This window comes from Paralichthys olivaceus, chromosome 17 (assembly GCF_024713975.1).
Source record: "Paralichthys olivaceus isolate ysfri-2021 chromosome 17, ASM2471397v2, whole genome shotgun sequence".
Lineage (NCBI taxonomy): Eukaryota > Metazoa > Chordata > Actinopteri > Pleuronectiformes > Paralichthyidae > Paralichthys > Paralichthys olivaceus.
Window position 1 is genome coordinate 12,355,178 of NC_091109.1, and position 23,433 is coordinate 12,378,610.

General features: G+C 43.7%; 1 protein-coding gene across 6 annotated transcripts in view; it reads right to left on the reverse strand.

Moving 5' to 3' along the window:
* The window catches only part of arhgap12b (Rho GTPase activating protein 12b), a 52,079-nt gene extending 30,323 nt beyond the window's left edge, over positions 1–21,756 (reverse strand). For all 6 annotated transcript variants that reach the window (XM_020087609.2, XM_069512777.1, XM_020087607.2 and 3 more), the window contains exons 1-2: positions 21,592–21,756; positions 16,783–17,552 (exon numbers count right to left, since the gene is read on the reverse strand). In XM_020087609.2, the coding sequence (XP_019943168.1) occupies positions 16,783–17,460 (678 nt within the window). In that variant the 5' untranslated portion in view covers positions 17,461–17,552; positions 21,592–21,756. The remainder of the gene's footprint in view (positions 1–16,782; positions 17,553–21,591) is intronic.
* Positions 21,757–23,433: the final 1,677 nt, after the last annotated feature.

Genomic DNA, 23,433 nt, shown 5'->3' on the forward strand with positions numbered 1-23,433 from the left:
TTTTACTCAGCAGATAACACCCAACAACATGCGATCATCAAACTGGCAAAACCCACTGTGTTTGCTCTGCTTTGTCGAGCGTTGGAAGAAGATTATCGAGATTAGATTTTGGAGTTGGGGCAAATCTGGGTCCCAGCTGTGTGGGAAAACATGGTGATCGCAGATGATTCTGGTGCCCCCAGTCAATTCTCCACCACAGTCTGTCAATAGAAAGGTCAGCCAACCTAGATGAGGATGATGACAGATTAGAGCCATTATCTACCTCGTTAGTCAGGCAGCAGATTGGTGGGAGGAGCTTCCCGTCCAGTGAAAATTGCTATTTTGTTGTGACAAGCCAGGTGAGAGAAGAGCTCAGTGAGAGTGTGTGTCAGCGGTGTTTAATGTTGTTAGAACCATAAAATGGTGTGAAGCTGACATAGACACTGATACAACAAATGCACACACAAACATTATCACCGCGCTGATTAAGGCGTAGTAGATGAGGGCTTTGGGTTGAACATCAATATCGTTATGCACCATCATATTTTTGTGATAAAATTATGTATTATACATGTCTTAGGCAGATGTGTTGAGAAAAAATTAAACACTGTTGCACTTGAGAAATAAAGGTTATTGGTATTATGTATTGTTTGTTCAGGTGCCAGCTGCTAAAACCAGCACTGAAATACAGAACGATTAATGCCATACCAACTTTCACTATCAACTAATATATCAGCTATTATTTTGGATTTAATACAGAGATGACAAGAGATTGCCAACATGCAAATCATTTAAATTTCCATAGTCTAGAGTGACATCAAATTGTTTTGACCAGCAAAGTCCAAAACTCAAAGGTGCTTAATTTTTACTGCCATGAAACCTGCAAAATAAGTAACTATTTTTTAGATTAATTAATAGCATAGGTTAGTTGTAGCCCTGCAGGGAGGTAGGCAGAATTCAAATAGCTGGTGTGTAGTTTAGTGCACTGCTGTGATAAAGGCAAGTTACTCTTTAACCACTTAACTTTTCAACATGACACTGTTCAAACATGGCAGATGCACTTATCTTAATCAAGTCAATGTTCAAAATACTGTTTGTTTAGTTCTAAAGGGAAGAAGTAAACAAGCCACGAGAAAAAAAGGAGGAATTCATTTTTCTCTCCAGAGTCTGATCCATGCTGGCCTTTTAAAGCCAAAACACAGATTTAGTGTAAGTGTAAAAATCTGACAAAAATATCCATGATGACATATTTTTTTCCATTTGTGCAGTAATTTATATTTTTTCAGGTAACGCATATGCTGATTATAGCTTGGTGTCTGCGTCATGCAAATTAATTATCACTTGATGGATAAGAACCTTCACATCTACAGTGCCTCAAACTTCTGCACAGTACTATATCTGCCATGGCCGATATTGGCCAACATTTGACCATTTTGATTTGTCATTGTAGTTCACCTAGTTTCTATTTAAAATTATGTCATTTTAAACGTGAGCGTGTTTTAGGGAATGGCATGGAAATTAAAAAATTAAGATTAAGTTAAGACTTAACTTTAAAAAAACAAAACATTAGATAACCTGAGATTCTCAGAGGACTTGCTCAGATCAAAATATCACAGAAAGGCTTAATCGACAAAAGTTTAAATAGAATTCCAAATGGTTTTCAAATTCTGCTCCGGAAAAGAAATGATTACAGACGCACAAAGGCACTGTCAGACTGATGGACACACTGATCACTGTATCTCTTCTATTATTACAAACAAAGGCTTACACAAGCATGCTGATGCCTCCGTGCACCTCTTCAAATCAATAACAAAACCTTGATTACACCATCAGGCTGTTTACAAGAGCTGTTGATTAATCAAGTGATACAGTGTAACAGTTGCAGATGACTCAGCCTATTAACTTAAAATCTCCACAGATAAAGTTCTACTGTTTAGCCGTCATTAACAGGACAAACCTGTAACCATCACCTGACCTGGACAAACAGATCAACTGGTTTTCATTTAGTTCCAGAATAAACCTGGAAAAAAAACTTGGAGATGAGTTTTTATTATCTTCTTAACTGTACATACATCTCCATTTTATTTCTGCACAGTCGGCCCATGGCAGAGACAAGGACAAGTGTGTCGTGCTTAAACAGATGATGACTTATTACCGGTAAGAACAGAGCGGGTGCACCTTGGAGCCGCTGAGCGCGCCGGTTACGGCACATCAGGGTATTAACCCCGGTGAATCAGGTTAATTGAAAATCAAACACTCAGCGAGGAGTGCTTTTTATCTCACAATGCTGTTTCAGATTTGGTGTGGCAGCAAAAGGAGGATTGAGGTGTGAGTCAGTGTGTAGCCTGCTTTTTGTGTCGCTGTGTGTCTAACATTTGCACCATGCTGCATAAAAATTTGTGTTTACAATCATGAACCTGATTTCTAATGCTCTAAATTTAATGATCCTTCACTCCAGGATGTGACCCAGATAAGTGCAACCCTGACGCCTCGCAGGTTCAAGCAGCATAATTCCACACATCTCCTCCTCTGCCACAACATCACCTTTTACCCTTCTGTGGAATGCTACAGGGTGCTTCTGCAAGAGGTGTGAGTGAGTGTGTGAGTGTGTGTGTGAGTGAGTGAGTGTGTGAGTGTGTGTGTGTGTGTGTGGGCATGCATATTAGCTTGTGATCACTGGCTGAATTATTCAGGCCACCGGTTGGTATCACACTCTCCAGAAGGTGCGGTGGAGCTGAGTGGAGGGGTGGTGTGTGGCACTTGAACACACGACAGCCACCCACAACGGAAATGGAAACTTCCTCCCAAATGAAACCCTCAAACCAGCTGGCTGTGGTGAATACACACACACACACACACAGACACACACAGACACACACAGACAGACACAGACAGACACACACAGACACACACACTCAGAGAGCGTGAGAGGAAGTGTTTGATGTGCTTCAGCTTAGGGTGAGAGACAGGTTTCTAGGAAACTGGGTGATCTGATGAATTTGTGCATCAACATGTGGGTTCAAATTCAATTGTTATTGAAATGCCTCAAGAGGATTAAAAGTAAAGCACCTTTGTTTTACTGATCACAATACTTTCAGAGAGGAGGCAATAAATGTATTTTTTAAATTAGCTCCGATTATGACACATAAAAGTGGGCTGTCTGCTGGGGGGGGCAGACAGCGACAGCACATCTAGGCTGGGAGAGACTGACAGCGGGAACACCACACAGCGGGGGTTGGCTGCATTCACAGCTCATCTACAATAAGGAAATGGAATTATCTGAGTGAGAGAAACCCAGTGGACAGCAGGTGGTAAAGACAACTCATTCAGTTCCTCTGCCTCGGGGCACAGCACAGGAGGAGACTTCCACAAGGAAATTGACAACAACAAACAGATTTCTATTTTCTTGTCATGATTTTTTTTTTTATTATTAACAAATCAGCATGTGACGTTTTTAGAAATCATTGCAAACTGAAGCCTAAGCCAGGACAAATTATGTAGATAGGATGCAATTAGTGTTGGAACAGGGAATAATTAAATAATGACTACAGTGGCTGTTCTGTCATGGCAAGAGGGGACTTATATTTAAGATAATAGTGTAACTCAGATTAAGATATTCTGGCAAAGCCGCATCTGGGTGAGTTTTAAAAGGCTGGTCGATAAAACAAGTAATTAAAAAAAAACAGGTCTTCCTGGGCTCTGGGACATTGTAATCAGCATGTTTTAGTATCTTCTGACATTTTAATCAACTAGTCTAAAAAATCATTAATGTTACACCTAATGACCAATCAATTATTTCCTCTATAGTTTGTTTTGTCCAAAAACTGTGAAGATGGCTGATATAATTCCCTAGAGCCGGAGCAAAAATATTTGGTTTACTGGTCAAAGATGACAAAAGAAAAGCAGCATGATTCCCATAGTGTCAACTTGTCGTGAGAAACAACCCGACCCTTTTGGCAATACATTTCACCCTGTATTAAAAGTCTGAACTTAAAGGTATCCAGTAAAGTACTTTTCAACACTAGCAGCAAACCTTTGGAGCTATGTTTTCACAAGTGGGTCTTCTGGGTAAGGAGAGTGTATTTTTTCAAGTCCACCACCTCCTCAACAGTGTGTTTTTTTGCTGCTCTCAGAGGGGCAGTCACGAGATATGATACAAATTCCTGAGGCAGATTTGACACTGCTCTACTAATCCGCAGTTGATTTCAGAGTAAATAGGAACGCTTTAAATAGAAAACTCTTGTATGTTATGGAAAATATTATAAACTCTATTTATACAGCATATAGACTCTTGTCATTGTAGATCAATGAATAATGATTACTTCATATGTTGACGTGGAACAGAAACATAGGAAAGTGGGCTACTAGGATACACAGAATTTAAAGGGCATATTTAAATCTCCAGCCAATGTACCCATTGGCCCACTTACCATGACTCAGGGTGTTCGACTGGGTGTGTGCATGTTGGGGGTGGAGATACCGTGACAGAAAGATGCATTGTGTCTTGTTCGTGCGGGTCATGGGTCACTCAGCCCACTACCCAGAGACTGCCAAGCCAGCCCGCCCTTCTCTGTGCCCCTTTCCCTCTCTTTATGCCTGCAGAGAAAAGTTCCAGCAGCAGACCAGCCACTGTAAAGCCATTGTCGTGTACAGTCCCTGTCAGAGAGAGGGGCTGCCTTGTCATCTATACTGCCCAGTCACATGCTTGGGGTCTTTAGAAAAATGAACTGCATCATCAGCTGGCCACTGGTCAGTAGGTCACATTCAAAACATGACCACATACTGAACCCTGGACTGCCAGCCACCTCCTGATTTACATGTCAAAATATTCCTGGGAAAAACCGGCTGCTGTCATGCTCAACCGTTTCTAGAAGCAACTTTTAATTTCAGATTTGACAGAATCCTACTCCACATAATTGGATTCAGAAAAAGGAACTTATTGGCTTAAAAAATAGAAGGTAAAAACATTGTATGCATTGATTTTTTTCATGGGAAACACACTTAAGATCCAGGTGAGTCCCCTCACAAACCCAACTGTGACATTCAGCCACTCGTTCCCAGCCTGTAATATCACCAAATGGACAGCCTTGTTCTCTTCCGTCCTCTGGGTGACTCATAAAAGATTTGGTTGGGTAATTGATCGTCACAGAGCTGCTTCTGTAGAAAGCAATTCAATTTCGACTGGGCATGTCTTGCCACATTAGTGAGAATGGTTCTATTGTTTTGTCAAGCCAGCAATGGCACGTAAAGGCAACTCTGTCCGCCAAATCGTCCGTGTTCCATTCACAGAATGTATACCGGGTAGGGCAGTGACAACCGCACTTGGTAACCTTGAGCCACGAGGTGGTCCTCTCCTGCTAAGTGGAGCTGACAGGGATCTAGAGCAACGGTGCCAATTGGTTGGGTGGGAGTAGCAAACAGGGTCAGTGAGTTTGATTTAGGGTAACACAAAGGGACATTGGATCATGGCCCAGGTGGGCACAAAGAAGTTCAGAGGAGCTAGGATGAAAAACCATTTCATGTTCGAGATAGGAATCTAGAAGTGCAGCCTTTTAATGAGCACATGATTTGAAAATGTTTGCTGGTGGTAAAAAAAAAAAACTGCAAATGTGTGACAACTCCTTTACATCATAATGTTAATGACTGACAGACAACTGAAGTGAGATTTGTTGCATCATTAGATGCACACGCCTGTCTATAACAAAATGCTCATTTTTGTGTTTTAAAGTTTTTAATTCAGTTACATGCACTGTAAATAAGCATAAGCTTTACCCCTTTATAAAATCAGTCCAATGAAAATGTATTAGTCCCACAGCTATACTGATTTTGATTAAATTCTGAATAAGAATTTAAGGATTTTTGTGCTAAGTGGCTTTCTTCAAACACAGGCAGCTAAACCAATCAGAAACAACACAACCCACAAGGCACTGGAGTGATTGCAGCCTGATTTGAAAATGTCGCCATGGTTGCAAACACCCACTTATTTCAGCGCAAAAGTGGTTCAAGAGGCTGGGGACAGGCTGACAGATCAATAACAAATCTGTCTGCTGGCCACTGGGAGGGGGTCCTGCCCAAGGCCACAGAGCAGCCACACCACCCCCAACTCTAAGAAAGACTGATTAGTCTCCTTTCAGTTATCACTGTGGGCTTTGAGTGAGAGACACAAGAAAGAAGAGGGATTTTGTGAATTAGGTAACAATGAAGACATGGATCTAAATAGCAAATAACCTCTCGATCACCCTTAATTGTGTTAGGAAATCAAGAGCATAGCACAAGTGATGGACAGAGCAGATTTAATCCCCCCCAGCAACAATCAGGGTCAATACCCATATCACAGTACTATTGTACTATCATTGTTCAATAAGATAAGACTTTTTGGGACATGATGGTGCTGGATGAGCATGATTTTTGGTGTATGTGTTTGTGCGCAGTTGGGGGGTTGGGGTGGAGGGGGTTTAACCCAGGAATGTACTGTTCACAACCCCTTAATCCAGATATGTAAGAAGATTGCATTCTAGTAGTGTCGAGGCGGAGGTGGCCTGTCCAGGCTTGGACTGACCTGTAAGCCCCTCTGTCCCACAGTTGCCTGTGCATGAAGCTTATCCAGTGGAGCCCGTAACACTTTTTAGATGATTATGGCACTCTAGCTTTGTCTGTGTCTGTGGTAAATCCGCACGCTGTTCTAGAAGCAGTCATCTCACCAGAAAAAAAACAAGATACATTGTACATGTCGATGTATTGGACCCTGGCTTATTCGCTAATGCACACAAACAATAGACTCTCATACAAAACAGTAGGAATTAAGATCTCACCACTAAGACAACTGGTAACTGGTCGCAACCAAACCAAACCACTGGTCGCTTTTGAAAATCAAAGCAAAATAACAGCATTTCTTTCATTATGTTATGTTTTCACCTGACTCTCACATACTGAATGAATCTACATGTTCACAATGGGAATGAGGTCAATGGCCACTCAGGATAGACACACTACACTGACTGAGAGCCGGATCTGTGCACTTGTAACAAGGAAATAAAGTGGAAAACTGTATACAGACATTAATGAGGTATGCTTGTCCAGGCAGATGGTTTGTCAGACTAGGGTCAATCATGTGAGAATTTAGCTGTAATTAAATGAATTGAAATTATACACTTCAATTCAATATGAGTGTGTGTGTGTGTGTGTGTGTGTGTGTGTGTATAAGAGTGGAGGACAACATCAGCACTCATTTTACCAACAGCACATTTGTTTTACTTTTGTGCACTTAAGATAATGCTGACCTGAACAAGGTCAATTTCGAATTTCACGAAGCAATATGTTCAAAAGGCAATGGTGGAAAAAGATATAGAAAGTAGTCTCCTGAAGAATGGTTCCCTAGTTACAGTGCCACTTTTTTTAATACTCCAGGAGTTTACTTTTCCCTCAAGCTCCTAATTGCTCCTCTGCTTTAGCCAGTGTACATTATTGAAACTATGTAATCCCTCCTTGTCAATTAACTATACAAAAAGATGATCAAAACAGCCAATTGTGTTGCTGGGCCACCAGAGCATGAACACTGAGACATTTGTTACTGCTGGCATATCCATTTCATTAAAAGACACGGGGAGTGTCTCACTGCCAATCACACACGAGGGCACTGAAAGGCTGCTGGCCTTGGACGACTCTTCAGAGAACACAGATCAGCCTCCTGGTGTCTGTTATATTGGTGAGCTATTTCTGCCTCGCTATGAGGATATGTAAAGGAGCAGGTATTGTATCGTCAAAAGACAAGTAGCCCCTCTGATTAAAATTACAGGGTGTCAGTTAATACTGTGTTAACATAGGATTTGTTGTTTCAAATGACTGTTTGGGTGCAGAGCAGTAACGCTTGCAGAAGGATCCAGACTGATCCACAGTGGAACAGTGTGTACTCTCTTTGTATTCCCCTTTGTTTGTCAGTAGCATCTCTGTTCAGCGACAGCTGTTGGTGGAAAGTTCTGAGCACAAAAACACAGTTTCTGGAAGTCAAGTGAAAAAACATTATGAAAAAGATCATGGAGCTGTTTTAAGACTACAGAGGCAGGAACAATCTACAACCTCTTACTGATATGTCATCACGATGATACAGAAATTGGTTCGACAAATGTCTGTTACTGCACTGATAAAAAACTGAGTTGCACAATCAGACCACATCTCAGAAACTGTGTTCACCTTTAGCAGGAACCAGCATGATGGTGACAGACCAATTCCAATCTTCCTTTCACATTAAATCACCTCTGGCGTAAACAGCCACAAGCAGAGCCATTTCAGCTCTGACTGATGTGCAGCTCATCCTCAGTCTCCTTGGCAGCCACGCCATGTAATTAACGATAGAAATGGCATGTGACAGAGACAATACATGCTCCCTGATGCTCAAAGACACCTACGCTCTGATGCTTCCACCAGTCCACCCACACACTGGCAACCAGCAGCAGCTGTACCTCTCCTGAGGAAAGTGGTGAACAGCAGCAAAACACTGGCTGGCTCACAAATGTTGGATTTGATCTGGAATAATGTGCTGGATTGGTTTACTAAATCAAAGAGACACACAAGCTGTTGGACTAAAAGACAAAGCACGAGTCAAAGAGCAGCAAAAAACACATGTATGAGGGCAAGAGGGCGACAAGAAGGTGGAGGACTACACAAGATACAGTTTTATCATCAACCAGATCAGATTTGTCCCCATTATGAACTCAGTTACATTAATTATCCTTCCCAAGGTGGACTGGTTTCTCTGATTTTTAATGCAAAGTCTTTTATCAAATCATTTGTGTTCAGTTCTGTATTCTGGATAGAAAATAGGTATATAACAGAAGACACACAGCATGGGAAGTATTTTGAGACGAATCCTGATCTTTGAAATCACGAGTTGCTGTAATTTTCAAGTCGCCGAGCAGGCAAAGCAGTGGGGAAATAAAACACTCTGACATGCCAAAGTGGATTCAGAGGTAGTAGGAGAAATCGCTAACAGGTCCCATTATATGCAGAAAAAGCACTGTATGGTGCAGCTGGGCCAAAAAACACTTTTATGCCCAAGAAAGTGATATCTGAATGACTTCAGTGTCATCTTGCTAATAGCCACATACTGTACATCTGACATAGCTTTGTAAATGATACCAAGGAAAGTGGTTCCCCAGACCATATTACTTTTCCTCTGAGGGTTGAGTGTAATGCATAGCTGCTTGACCTGTCCGCTTCCCCAAAGCAGGAGCCCGCTGTAAGGAAAATGACTAGCAGCTGTTTCAAAGGCTCCAGACACAGCCAGCATCAGTTATGTAACCGTGCACAGAGCACAGTGCCCTGAACATCATCACTTGTATGCAAACATGGACCTCTGTGGATAACACAGCGAGGGGCGGTCAAGTTACTTGCTAAATAAATCCCAAACAAGAACACCCACACGTGCCCGACACCATATCAAATACATAATAGTGCACACAACAGTTGGAGCTGTCAGTCTAAATTTTTCAAGGCAAAATGTCCCAGGCAGAAGGGGCCTCTCTAGTAGTCAGAGAAACAACACTGGAAGCAAAAAATGTTCCAGGCAGCCAGGGCAGGGAAAGAGCCAGAGCTGGAGAGGAAAGCGAAGAGAGGAAACGCAATAAAATAAATCAAAAGCAGCGAGGCGTTCTTACCTTCTCTGGGTACATGCTGTCTCAGTGCACAGAGCTACAGTAGAGAGCCAGGCCCAGAGAGAGGGACCGTGAGCGACAGGGGAGGGACTGAATAAACCTTAGTGAGCAGCGAGTGGAGAGAAGAAGAGGGAGACCAAATTAAATAGGTGATGTAGCCCTGTCATCCACTCTGATAATAAACGCTGTTACACAGGCTGACAGGCAGAGCCGCTTCACGGAGGCTGGAGCGGAGCGAACTACAACCAATGGGGTAAGAACAGACAGGAAGCCTTGAATGACAAAATCTCTTCTGCATTCTTAACTTTCAGAAATGTTGCTGCAGTTTAGACTTTTGCAGACCAGTTACGTTCACGCAAAATCACAATATATTGCAAAATTGGTGAGACATGGTGATGTAATGACTACTTGTAGGCCCAGGACACTCACCAGGACATTTACCAACCAATTAAAGCGGATATCATCTGATGACAAATTAGCCTCTGCCAATATTTAGGGGCTTCCCGTGCAGACAGTGGATATACAGGCAAAGACTGCGGGTCAAACATATCTCCACACAAAATATAAACAGCAATAGTTTTTGTCTGTGTTTTAGGTCCAGACAACATTTCTCCATCAACAGCAATCTGCATATGGGTGCAGATAAATAAATTAGAAAAACGATAGCCTATGCATTTCAGTGAATGTGTTATGCCGCATTTGCTCTCCACATGGACCATTTAACTGCGGACAGCCAAAACCTGCTCAAATGTCACTGGTCAAACTAGAAACGGATACCAGCTGGCTTCCTGCCCCAAACTCCTGTCCCTCGCCTACAGATTCTGCATCTACTGTTTATAGAGATTACTCACCAACCTGCATATCCGCACTGATCACCTCCATACTTGTTGCCATTTTTCTCAAGCATTTTTTTAGTCCCTTTTATTCATGAATCAAACTATTTGCACAGAATGATTGATGCTACTTTTCCCTCATGCAAAGCTCTGATTTGTTGGAAACATACATAACTGAGTACAGACCTATATAAATCACTGAACAAATAGGAGATATGTGGGCAGTGATTCATTGGTCTGGAGACATGCTTTAGCACAGCATTTCTTTTGGCTGGTTTTGTTTATTGTAAAATGAATAGAAGGAGGAAAGAACTACGCAGCAAAGTTATATCAAACTGGACAGAGCAACAGTTCATTGTATCTCCTTTTTTTTTGCTCTTGGAATCTCTCCATTCTCTCAAAGGTCATCATGCAAACTTGACTGTCACTGGCTGCTTCCATTTTAAATTACTCGGATTAGAAAAACCATTCAATCTGTCTCACCCTTAGCCTGTACTTCATGGAAAGATTTACAAAAGGTGAAATCCTGCACCTTACACAACAGACACGACTCCCCTCAACTCTGAGCCTAAGCTCTTGTGGTCTTCTTGAACGCTCAGCCCCTAAGGGCTTGTGGGCTTAATCCTCTTGTTGTATCACAGAGGCAAGGATCATGCTGGATGTGGGGGAGAACAGAAATGGTGGTCACGGGCTGAAGTGCAGACCAGGAGCTCTTGGTTTCCTCGCTGTTGTCCTGCCCTTCACTGAGACCACATCTGACAGCCTGAGTCAATTGAAAGGCTGAAGAGAAAGCAAGGTGTTCAAGAGAGGAATGCGAGACTGACAGCAGAAAAGGAAGCAACAGAGACAGTGCGAGCGCAAAAAAGTAGAAGAGAAACTAAAAGGCCCAGACAGAGGAAGGAGAGAAGTAGAAAGAACGCAGACAGGCAGTCAAGCAAAGACGCAGCCTCTCACATGAACACAGCGCATGCACTACTTGCTCAAGCTTAATATTAGATTACTGAAAAGTCCAATGCTTCACTTTTGAGGGTTAGGCAGACCTTCAATGACTTAGCTTGCTTGTATGAGAGTGTGTAGGCACTGAGGCAGGAATGTCAAGTATGCACTGGAAAACAAGCAGGGGCCTCCTTTTCAGCTGGTCCGGGAGTAAGTCTCTCGGCACAGCTCCATATTATGGGCCGGCGCAAGTGGGAGATGGCTACACTTTGCAGCACTGCTCGCACTCTTATTTGGTGGTATTTACGATGTCATTATGTAATAAGACCACGTCCTTTCTTGTTCTCAACTAAGTGGATTTGAGTTTATTTGGAAAATGGCTGTAGAGAATACTCTGCAGCCAATGTTAGACTCTGCAGGCAAAGAATCCATTTAGCGCAACATATAATTAGCAGGTTACTGTGGCATGGGGGTGTTTAGGAACAGGTCGTTTCTGTACAGTAAACAGAAAAGCTTCCCAGGACCCTCAAGAGGGACAGAAGGCTTTAAAACCAGTCACCACACATGCCCTATACACCAAACACAAATTGCTACATGTGAGACAAATTCACTGGATAGAAAATGATCCGATGCAAAGCCCCAAAATTGTAGATACTAAAGAAGTAAATTGATCAAACCTTTCTGGTTGTGGATACATTTCGCAAGGGCACTTGGGAGAACCAACCACCCCCACAGAGCTGCCTATTTAAATACTCTGCTAAGCCACTGATACACATTCTCAGCCTTTGCTCTGTTGCACAAGTCGGCAAACAGACAAGCACAACGGAGCCAAAGACTGCGTATGTAATTCGCAAAGGGAAAAGAAAAACACAATGCACAGTCCGTCTACATCTCAACAGATGTTCACACATTCGTGACATCCAGTTTTAATGCCCTCCTCCATCTTTAATGGTGACCTTGTAATGTTCCTCTTTCAAGTCATTCATCTTGATGTGGCAGTCATTGGGAGGTTTACGGCTCACTGGCTAAGAATAATCTCCAGATTCACCCAAACATGAAAACATATCTGTCTGGCCTCCTGTCCCTGGGTCTTTGCCATTGCATAGGGGGCTGTAGTGACTCTGTCAGGGCCCAGGACCCAAGCACTTTGTCCCTGTCTCCCTATATGTAAAACCCCCTCCTTCTCTCCCTCCTCCACCTCCGGGCACTGACAGCTTAAGACCACACAACAGGCTGGAGGCAGACAGACTCAGCCGCTTCCTTTTGTTTTTAAACCTTCTAAGCATCCAGATACATGTCCAGATACATTTACAAGCCAGTTATGTCACTGTGGCTATATGAATCCTTGAAGTGGAACTCAGAGGAGATTTCTGTCAAACAAGACGCTAGAAGACGGCTTATTTCAGCGGAGTGACTGATCCAGCTTGAAATCTCAGGGAATCAGTGGTTTTATTATTGACACAGAGCACTGTATGATACAGACTACCAGGAGTTACTCAACAACTGAATGTGTCAGAGCTTCGTAAGAAAGAAGAGGGTCCTGCAGTAGTTGATACCTTGTTTTTGCAGTGAGATTGTGTGAGATAGTGTAAAGATTGGAGCGTAGGAGGGGCCTCTATTCGTCTTTCTAATCAGACAGTGAGTGAGAACTGGGCATCCCACGGTGGAAACCCACAGACACAAACACTTCATGCCGTCACATCTCCCCCTCAGTGACGGTGACACAACTCGCAGAGAAGGAAAACAACAATCTGGCCTCTCACACAATCCCACAGGGCAGCCGTCATCCGCTCTTTGGACTTTAGAAAAAAAAGGAGCCCATCAAAAGCCTTTAAACCAATTCTGAAGAAGATATGAGTAAAAGTATTCCAGAATAAACCAACTCAAAATAACCTCCTATGTGGTGATAGAGACTGTGTGGTCATGTTTTTCTGTTGTGTTTTTAAACAGGCAACGCAGCCTGGGATAAACCCAATATGTTTATATGAAAAACAGGCTTTAAATCATATGTTGTGCCACATTCTTTTAACAAAAACAAACATCCTATCGCCTGCTTCTTGAAAAGTGAGGAAAACAATCCTTTGAGAGCATAGGAGCTGTGCCTTTATAAGACCAGGGATGGGGGAGAGCAAGTGGTGACTACACAGGGTTCAGGACAGGAGGACAGCTGTGTGCCCGCAAACGCCGCCAACCCCTCATGGTGCTGAGGAGGTGAGGTGTGGACCCTCAGTCTCTGTCAGAGCCCCAGAGATAAGCAAATTACAAATAGAAAGCAAGGCGAGACAAGGAACCACTACTGACCTTATTAATATTCCCTATTGAGATCCAGATGAAGATTCTTCATTAATGTCATTACAAAAATAATACACGTTTTGGTAAATGGTTATGGAAGGAGGTATTTATGTAGAGCTTTAACACATACTAAAAGCACTTAACAGTACAAGTCAAATTTACACACATTCATGTAGCACTTTTCACCTTTCCATCACACATCAGTCACAGCTGTCACGGCAATTCAGGGTTCAGTGCTTTACGCTGAACCCTGAATCTAATACCCTTTTTCACATTTCTGATACTGATTCCCATAAGGACTTTGTGTATAACATATACAGAGTGCTGATCCGATACCATTGCATTAAAAAGAAAAATGTATATAATTTATTTTAACTATTCTATACTGACCCTGTATGGAAAGTGATTACTGCCATCATTGTTTAATAGCCTGGCTAAGGTTAACTCCACGTGTGATGGTTCTTCAAAAGCTTTGAGATTGCTTTTGTTGTAATAGGTAAAACTACAGCTACCCCTCCAAATTTTATTTTTGCATTCGGTTCACGTCACCTTTTAAACTTTCCAGCGTGAAATATTGCTAAATTGCTGACATTTAACTAGCTCTGGCAAACGCTACACTACTGGAAAATACTTATTTTTCACAGCTCTAAAAACAGTATGTGCCAGTGGCAGTGCAGCGCAACTGCTGCTTTGGAGAGCGGAGAAGAAGCAAAGAAGTGATTTACAGGAAAATATTGTTTTATCTACTTAATATACTTTAAAGACGTCGTATTGGATCAGTACATAGATTTGCATGCTCGCTGATGCCCGACTCGCCATTTTTTGGCAGTATCAGAGGCATTTCCAGTGCTGGTATCAGAACATCTCTACTTCAGTGTCTTTATGATAAGAAACTAGATTTGTATAACACTTTAGCCTGTTCTGATGTTTTCCTGTAGAATATAACCATCATCAATATTTCATTTCCAGTGAAGACTGCTGTTTAAATTTGTACTGTTTCATTTTCTCATTTTTAGTTTAGCAAATTTTTCTGACTGTAAAATGTCTTGGTTAGAACATATCTGGGTCACAATTATTTCATTACCAAACTGATCAAACAAATCTCAGCTGTTATGCTGTCATCCATTTGTCAAACTCTTACTTTTGAAGCAGCCTCAAAAACATGCATCAGTCGGGCTAACTCATAACAATACCGCCTTGTCACAGAATGATCCTCCCTCTTTCTCTCTAAGGCCCAGTTTGCCTGCGCACAAGCAATGACAGGAAGTGGTGGAAGTAGGGGAGTTGAAAGAATTGGGTTTTCTGCGGGGTCATTCACTTGCCTGGCAACAAGCCAAACAGGACAAACTAACAGAGCACCACAAAGGAGCAAAAAGAGCGAGGGAGAGGGTTCCACCTGCCGCAGCGACCACAGCCAGCGCTGAGCTTCACGGGGAGTTTTGGCTGAATCCTGTCTGCTGTCTGAGTCTTATCCGCCCTGCCAGCACTACTGTAGGCTCACAAAAAAACACTCCACAGAGCTTCCCATACAAATGCAAATGGCTGAGAGTGAAATGTGTGTTTATTTTGGCTTATGTGATTTGACAAGCATGAAATTATTTCAAAAAGGTTGGAGAAGGCAAGCAGCAACACAGAAAACAACCCTTCTCTTGCCTTGATAGGGCCTTTAGGGATATGTCAGTTCTGACCCACAAACCATTTAGAGGTCGCACATGTGGGGCCTCTGAAGTTAGCTTCTATTTTCACCCTCTTTTCCTTCACATGGCGCATTGCACATGGCATTCACACACGCTCACGCAGTGGTCCCCACTGCAGGGCAACTGGGGGGCTTCAGACTGATCCTCAGCAGATATGACCTAGTTTCTATTCAAGCCTGTGTCTCTTTGTTCACTCCATGGTGGAGGAGGCTGTTGCAGCCTGTGGAACAAAGAACACAAGCAGCACTTGGAGCCTTCAAACAAGTCGACCCTGCCTAGATACAGCACATCCTCCCAAAAATTGCTCATGAGCGCGATCCTGCTTGGACTCCCACTGTCTGGAAATCTCCTTTTTCTACTTTGATCTACCTCCTCTGCAGACGAGGAAGGATGAGACCCAGTTCCTGCAGTTTTCACCCATTCTCTCTCTCTTTCAGGGTGATGGGACATACCACGGAAGTGAGGGGGGGCTTGAGTTGTCAGTGTGAGGGCTGGAGGGACGAGGCGAAGAAGGAAGAATCAGGATGTTTGGGTGTCTGAATCAGGAAGGGGCCCCACATAGAGCATTGTCACTTTATACAAATAGCAGAAATAAAATCCTTCTCAAAGCTTTATTTTTGGTGTTATACATTTGCACACATTCCTGGACAACATCAGCAAGTTTAAAAAATAAAGTGACAGCTACAAACCCACACAACCTGGTAGCTGTGTTTGGCATTTCCTTGTATTAAATGTACCTGAAGACTCCCATTTACAGAGCCCTTCATTTACCAGTGGAGCTGTGAACGCACCATTTAGTCTTTAATAACCCGACTGCAACAGCCGTTCTCCCCAAAAATGCACATCTGTACAAGCCAGACAAATTGTGCTTCAAGGGCAACAGTAGAAGATTTTAATAAGCACCTGCAACTGTTGCAGCTTTTTTCATCAAACGTGGCAAATGAGGCACAAAATGGTTTTAGGCAGACTTGTGTTGGAGCTGATGGATGGATGTAGGTCTGCAAAGAAATTGTGAGAGAAGACAAATGTGATTTCTGAACAGCCCATATGGCAAAAACTGATTGGGACAAGGGCAGTTATCTGCAGCTGGCCCCAGAGAAAAGAGTGAAATAAGCAGAGGGTGGGAAATAAAGCAGGAGCGAATGGAAGAAAGGGAAAGGAACCAAGGTCATGACTGAGAACACAAAGGCAGACAAAACTAGTGGTGCTCAAGGGAGTAAGTAGTCTACAGAAAGTAAAGGAGCTACTTGCATTGTGTTTGCTGCCCTTACTAACTTTGGCACAGACTGATTTCTGCGTAGATTATTTCCTCAAACTACCAAAGAACGCAAATAACAAATATAAATGCGTCAAATGAAGCAGATCTGAAGGGAAGCCATTTTAAAAAAGACTTACCTGCATGTGTTCTGTTGAGCTGCTGCTCAGCTCATCCCCAGACTCGGAGTCGTTACGGAACTTGCTCAGCCCCTCTCCCGGCAGGTCGCTTGGTGGGGAGGTCTTTTCACCGTCTGGACTTCTGTTGTGGTTGTTCCCCACTTTGAGCGGAGGCGAGTCAGCCCGTGTCCGTGGCAACGTGGCATTGTTGCCGTGGTGATGGTTATTGTTGTTGTGAAGAAGTACTAGTTCAGCTACCACCTTGCAATGAAGGGGACTCCCCAGGTTCTGGTTAGCATCCTTGGGCAGAGCTGGTGGCGTGACGCGATCAGAGGATGGCGACGGGGTGGATGAAGGTGACGGACGTCCAAAGCTGGACATTTCCGGTTGGGGTCTGTTGAGATTTTCATTGGACGCCCGGCAAATATCCAAAACTGTGGGCTTGGCCCTCAAGCTGGGCTTCTGAGGGGGCATGAGCGCCCGACGCACCTCCCGGACGTACTGCGCCGGCACATAAAAGGTCTTTGTGCCTTCCTCTTTCTTCACCTGCCACCAGTCCTCATTGGTCTTCTTCACCAGCATGTAGCACTCCCCCTGGCGGATAGCCACCATCTTGTCTTTGGCCTTGTACTCGTAGTCATACTCCACCTCGATGTAGACCTGGCCTGGGGGAATAGGCAGTCCCTCTCTGTCAGCCATGACTGCCGGAACAAGCGCTTGAACTCTGACCTCAACTGCTCAGCGACCCAGGCCTGGAGGGCTCCTCATGTCTGACTGGGGGAACTGCTAGGCTGCAGGAGAGAAGACAGGTAAGAACAGAGGGTGTTAGAATTTCTCATTGTTTGTCAGACTGAAGTCAGGTTCACAAACTAATGTTGAAATGTTTAATTTGCATCTCTTTTAATGTGCCACATGCTTGTTAATTGCATTTTAATTTAAAAAAACAACTTGATCAAAATAATAAACAGAGGAACCACACAGATTATACATTTATCAGGACCTGCAGAGAGAAGAGGGACAGAGACAGAATCTGCAGTCACCAATGTCAACGCCGCTCAAAGCAAGTAAAATAATTGTTTCTTTGCAGTGACAGTGAAGTGCACTAAAACAAGTGAACAAACAAACAAACATGTATAAGAAGTTACACTGATTCTAATTTGTTTTTAATGAAGGCTGAACCAGCTGCCACACTAGTGACTACAATTACAACTGCCACTTCAGAACAGAAAGGTCTACATGTGGTTACTGACAGTCTCCTAAATATGCCAGATTTTTTCCCCTCATCAAAATCCATGAATTTTTCCAAGAAAATGTCAAATACATCTCTCATCCACTCATTATTGAGCGTTCTTGCATACAAAAAAAACAAACCAACTAAGAAACAGACAGGGTGAAAACATAACCTTGCATGGCGGTGGTTAAAACCCTACTAATGACAGAACATATTCAAAGAACACAACCCCTGGATGAGACCGCAAGCTATATTTTAAAGCTCTATAACATGCTCAGACACATGAACCTACGCCCACCAAACCACAGAAACATGCTCCCAGCTCACCTTATTACTCATCTGATCACCTCAACCACAAAAGGGCTTCCGCCGTTATACCCCCACATTATGGACATGAATCCACTTCCAGACAGACATACTCTATTGGTGAGTAGTCAGTTGAAGAACACCACAGGGCGACTCCTCCCTCCGATCAACCACAACCCACAGTCAACTCTGATTGTTCTGGGAACCTACACCACTGCTAAGGATATCCAGCCTGGTAACCTGATCACCCTCTGCGGCGCTAGGGGTGATGACAACATGACCCCCACACACTGATCCTGCGTGCGATCCAGTCACCACAATGACTCCCTTGAGCTTACATTCCCTCAGACGCTGCGACCAAAAATAAAGCGCGTCGCTTCATAGAGTCCAGTTCTGCCGTTTGACCCCACTACTCATTAATGCAGTTACGAGACACAGTCAGAGGGCTTTTTAAAGATCGGGGGTGATCTTCTCGATATTTCATACACAGTGTGTGTGAGACAGAAGACAGCTGGGCCCCTCTCCATTCCTGCAGAGTTTGTTTTGGGATGAGGCCTGTCATTGATCCGTCTGTCAGAGAGTATCCCTTCATCAGTTAACCTAAATAAATACCAGGGTGCTCCCACTGCAGAGGGGCTGCCACTGAGCGGCGTCTCCCTTCAGATCAAATTCTCCGTCTTCCCCCCTGAAATAGCAGCCGCCGTGGACTTGCATCCTGGAAGAGCAGGTGCTTTTAGTGAAGCATGAGAACGCGGTACTGAATCTATAAGGGGTCCATCCTTATGTAAAGGAATACGTACACACTCTCAGACTGGCAGCTACACACCCAGAATAAGTTTACGGTGGCGAGAGCCGTCTGAGCCAGGGTGGGAGCCCATGTGAGAAGCAGCGTGTTCATAATGGGCTTGAATAGTTTGTGTTTAATCTGTTTTTAACTCCATGAATCACACACATGCAGTGTTACATCGTGCCTGAGGTTTTAATGTGTGTGGCGGATGGCAGCCCCGTCTGGGCCTGTCCCAGTACGAGCTTCAGCCATGATGTCAACAAACGCACACAGGCCTTTATGAATGACTGTCTGTTTTCGTGAGCGTACGAGGAATCGCTATCATCAGAGGTGCCAGGGATGTAGTCAGGACTCTGTCAGGGCTTCAAGTCACGCACATGATAACAGCGCTATCAATGATGCTGCACGACAGCAGCAGTCGTGACCTCCCCCCAGCAAGTTCACAGTGTCACTGCCTGTTGAACACATAAATAAAGACTGTGCTTCTGTGATTTCAGCTGTGAACCGTTGTCTCTGTAAAAGCATAAAACCTGTGATAAATGACATCGTGTGAGACAGTCACATTGTTTATCTGTGCAAATCTGTTGAGATTACCAGACTCGCCAATCCTCTTCATACCATTAGCGTCTTTTTTAAGATTAAGGCTCCCAGACAGATACCAGGACAGCCAGAGACAGTTCATAGACAGCTTCACAAAGTGTTGACAAAAGAAAAAGTAAGCATGAAACAAGAAAATGTGGATTTAGTTTAAATGTCTTTTTAGAGGTGCATTACAGCCAAGAGAAACATCAGTGACCAGGCAGTAGCTGGGAATCAAGCAAGACATCAGTCACCTTGGCAGCGGCCCCACGACTGAGTCACAAAGACAAAACTGCTGTTTCTCTTATTAAAAGTGACTCCTCAGACACATTACGACTCCGCTGTCCCCACTCTCTGATTCATCTGCTGCAGAGTTTCTGCCACACTTCTGACCAGAGAGAGTAAATCTTACCGCAAAGGAGTCCTCGTCAACCGAAGTGAGGTCTCAGAGGAGAGCGGCAGCTGACTTGTTGCTCCTTTGAGACTCTAAGGGTGTCGCTCATGTGTAGAAACAAGTTGTCTCAGCTCAGCAGTGAACAGCTACTGCATGTCTGTCTGTGTGGACCAAAGCTATGATGTCATACTTTTATATTTGGGAATGGATTGGTGGTGTGGGGCCCAAGGGCTCCTTGAGATATTTAATATCATGAACTCACAACGCGTGTTAATGCTGTAACACTCCAGATTTCATAATAATTCCCACCCTATAATTAACCTTTAATTAATTTGCTAACTATTTAAATGTCACTGCTTCATGCCAATGATTATCTTCTGACTATATATGTTTCTGTTGCTATATCAATACTGTTACATTGAATGCAAAGCAACTGGATTCAGTTTGATCTGTAGGCAGATATGCGGCTCTATAGAAAACACCAGCCAGTGAGAAAAATGGATTCCAGATGTGATTGCCTGCCACAGAAATCTGGTAAAACTATTCCACTAAATATGTGTGATGCCACAGTGGAATACCTGCAACGTGTTGAAATCAGACCCGTTAAGTTATCATGTGGATATATTTGCAATACTGGATGGATGGCAACGCACTCATCAATCTGGTCAGTAGCTTGAAGAAAAGCAAAGCACACATCAACACAGAGATCACGACCCCAGCTTTTGTCTGCGTACATCTGCAGAGCAGCCTGAGACTCGGACTGCCTTTGTCCCTGTGCTCCATTCAAAACAGATGTGGCCGAGCAGCATCCACTCCAACATGTGCTTCTGCTGCATTTCAATCCATCTGCGCCTCGCACACGCTGCTGCTGCATCTGTGCACCCGCACTGCATGCACACACTGCCCCCCTCATTGCGCACCGTGCCCCTGGAAACAAACCGTGCACAGAACGTGGGGGTCTGTGCGGACACAGCGCGGCATGCCTGGGGCGGATGGCGGCGGTGGAGGAGAGGGGAGAGGGGAGGGCATAGGTGGGGGGCAGGGTCCCTTCCAGCCCCACACACTAGACTGCTGCAGGAATACAACACAAAGGACTTTAACCCATCTGCGACAAAGGGTTCACCGCCGAGGATCTCCAGAAGGAGCGAGGGGAGGGTAGAGACCTGCCGGGCCAGCCCGGAGGAAGACCCCCTCTGGGCGGCGACACACAGCCGAACACACCGCGAGGGGAAATAAAAGCTCCGCGAAACTGAGCCACACACACACACTGATGCTTATCACGTGGAGTGTTTGTCCACACGACACGCCAGATAATAAACACACGAGGGAAACAACAACAACAACACACTCCTGTTGAAATGTTGGTTATTTCCCCGGAGGAGGAAGAAAAAGCAGCAGGTTCACTCGGAGACAAACCGTCCGACCTGCGGCAGCGTGCATAGCAACAAAGTAAGTCCGACACAAGCCAGCAGCCTCCCGCCGAGCAGGGGAGGGAGAGAGGCGCCAGCAGAAAACACACGGGACGGTACCGACCTTTAAAAAGACTCCAGCGGCGAGCGGCTGGTTCCTGTGACCACCGGACACACGGACAGCGCTAACTTTTACTGCCCGCTTCAGTGCGTGCAGCTCGGGCTTCAGTCCTCAGCAGACCCGCTCCTCCTCCCTGGGCTGTCAAGTTCCTGTGTGGCGACACCACACACATCCGGTCATTACTTTCAAAGTAAAGCGTGTGACCATGCCATTAAATCATCTAAAAAAAAAAGGAGTCATTTTATTTGGGCTGATCGTAAAATTTAATTGAGCAGAAAAAATCATTATCACATTTTCTTATGCTTTCGACTTTGATTATTGTCTTTAAGCACAGATGGTTGAATGGACGTCTTTGGGTCAAAATGTGTTTGTGGGCTATTACATGTTTTAATTAAAATAAAAGCATGCAAAGTGTATCATTAGTATTATTTTATAATTATTATTATCATTATTATTCATTGTAGTAGCATTGTTGTTATTATTATCATTATTTTTATTGCAGTGTGAAGAGTCTGCAGCCGATATCTGAGCCAAATGCAAAATCTTGTTTCTGGAATCCTGTTATATATTTGCTTGTTGTGTGTTGTTGGAATGACCCACTCCTCTACAAGGATTTCGGCTATGGCAAATAAAGATAGATATATAGTTAGAGAGATAGAGAGAGAGATTTGGAAATTATCGTGATACAGCAGCAAGCCAAGCGCATTGCACATATAAAGAATTAAAATAGCTCAAAATAGAACATAATTAATATCAAAAATGTACTTAAAACTGCAAATACTCCCTATGTAAATGATACACAATAAAGTACTAGAATACACAGTAAAGTACTTAATATAATAGAACAACATATAAGCCTAAAAACAAGAGACTAAATACAAGAAACTATGAACAAGAAACGTGTTCAAAGTTGCATACACAACTTTGATTGAATATATTCAAACATATCATTAATGCGAGCAACATCTTCATAAACTGTTGCTTCATTGTCAAGAATTTCAATTCATGCACTCACAATATTTCCACATTTTGCCCTCATATATCCAATATGTTTGTTATTGTGAAGGAGTGGCCCGACCTATTTCCGGCTGTAGTCCGTGTATTTCTATTCCGGCTGTCGCAGTAGTGCTCTGCAGACTGTCGCTCTCAGCCCCGCATCTACTGTCTGTCACTGCTGATAGACGGCGCCCAGTGCCGCGTGCACGTCGCTCCCGCACACATCCTCACTGTGCGGTGCGTTTCTATCCCCTGTCCGCTAACACCCATGGTCCTTTGATCCCACAGTCCTTTCAAAGACATCACCTGGAATAGTTTAAATTATTCCACTTGTTTTGTCTAAGCCCCCTTTATTATGCAAATACTATTATTTGTCACGATTGTTATGTTCGTCTGGTCAAAGCCACACAACATAATTGGGCTCTGTAGGATAAACATGCAAAGGTAGCCCCCCCACCCTCACTTCCACCCCTTAGCCGAGCTCCTCTTTAGGCAATTACAGCATCCAGCATGCAGCATCATGAATGATTTAGTGCTCGGATGTTCCAGGAACACAGCGGCGCGTCTTCAGCGGCGCAGACTCCGAGGACTACACAGGAGCACATTAAATGAAGCCTATGGCAATAAGATAGTGAGTTTACATTATTTCAGAATAATGCATGAACAGCAACACAACACAAGAATCTGATCACATCACTTCTTTATTCTGCATTAGCAGAGGGTGTGTGCGTAAAAGCGCGTCCTGCTGGTGCGAGGAGGGAAGTGACAAACAGGAGAGTGGGTTTCATTAAGTCTGGACACGTCATGTGCATGTTTTGACATATGTTAAAAAGATAAGAAAGATGAAAC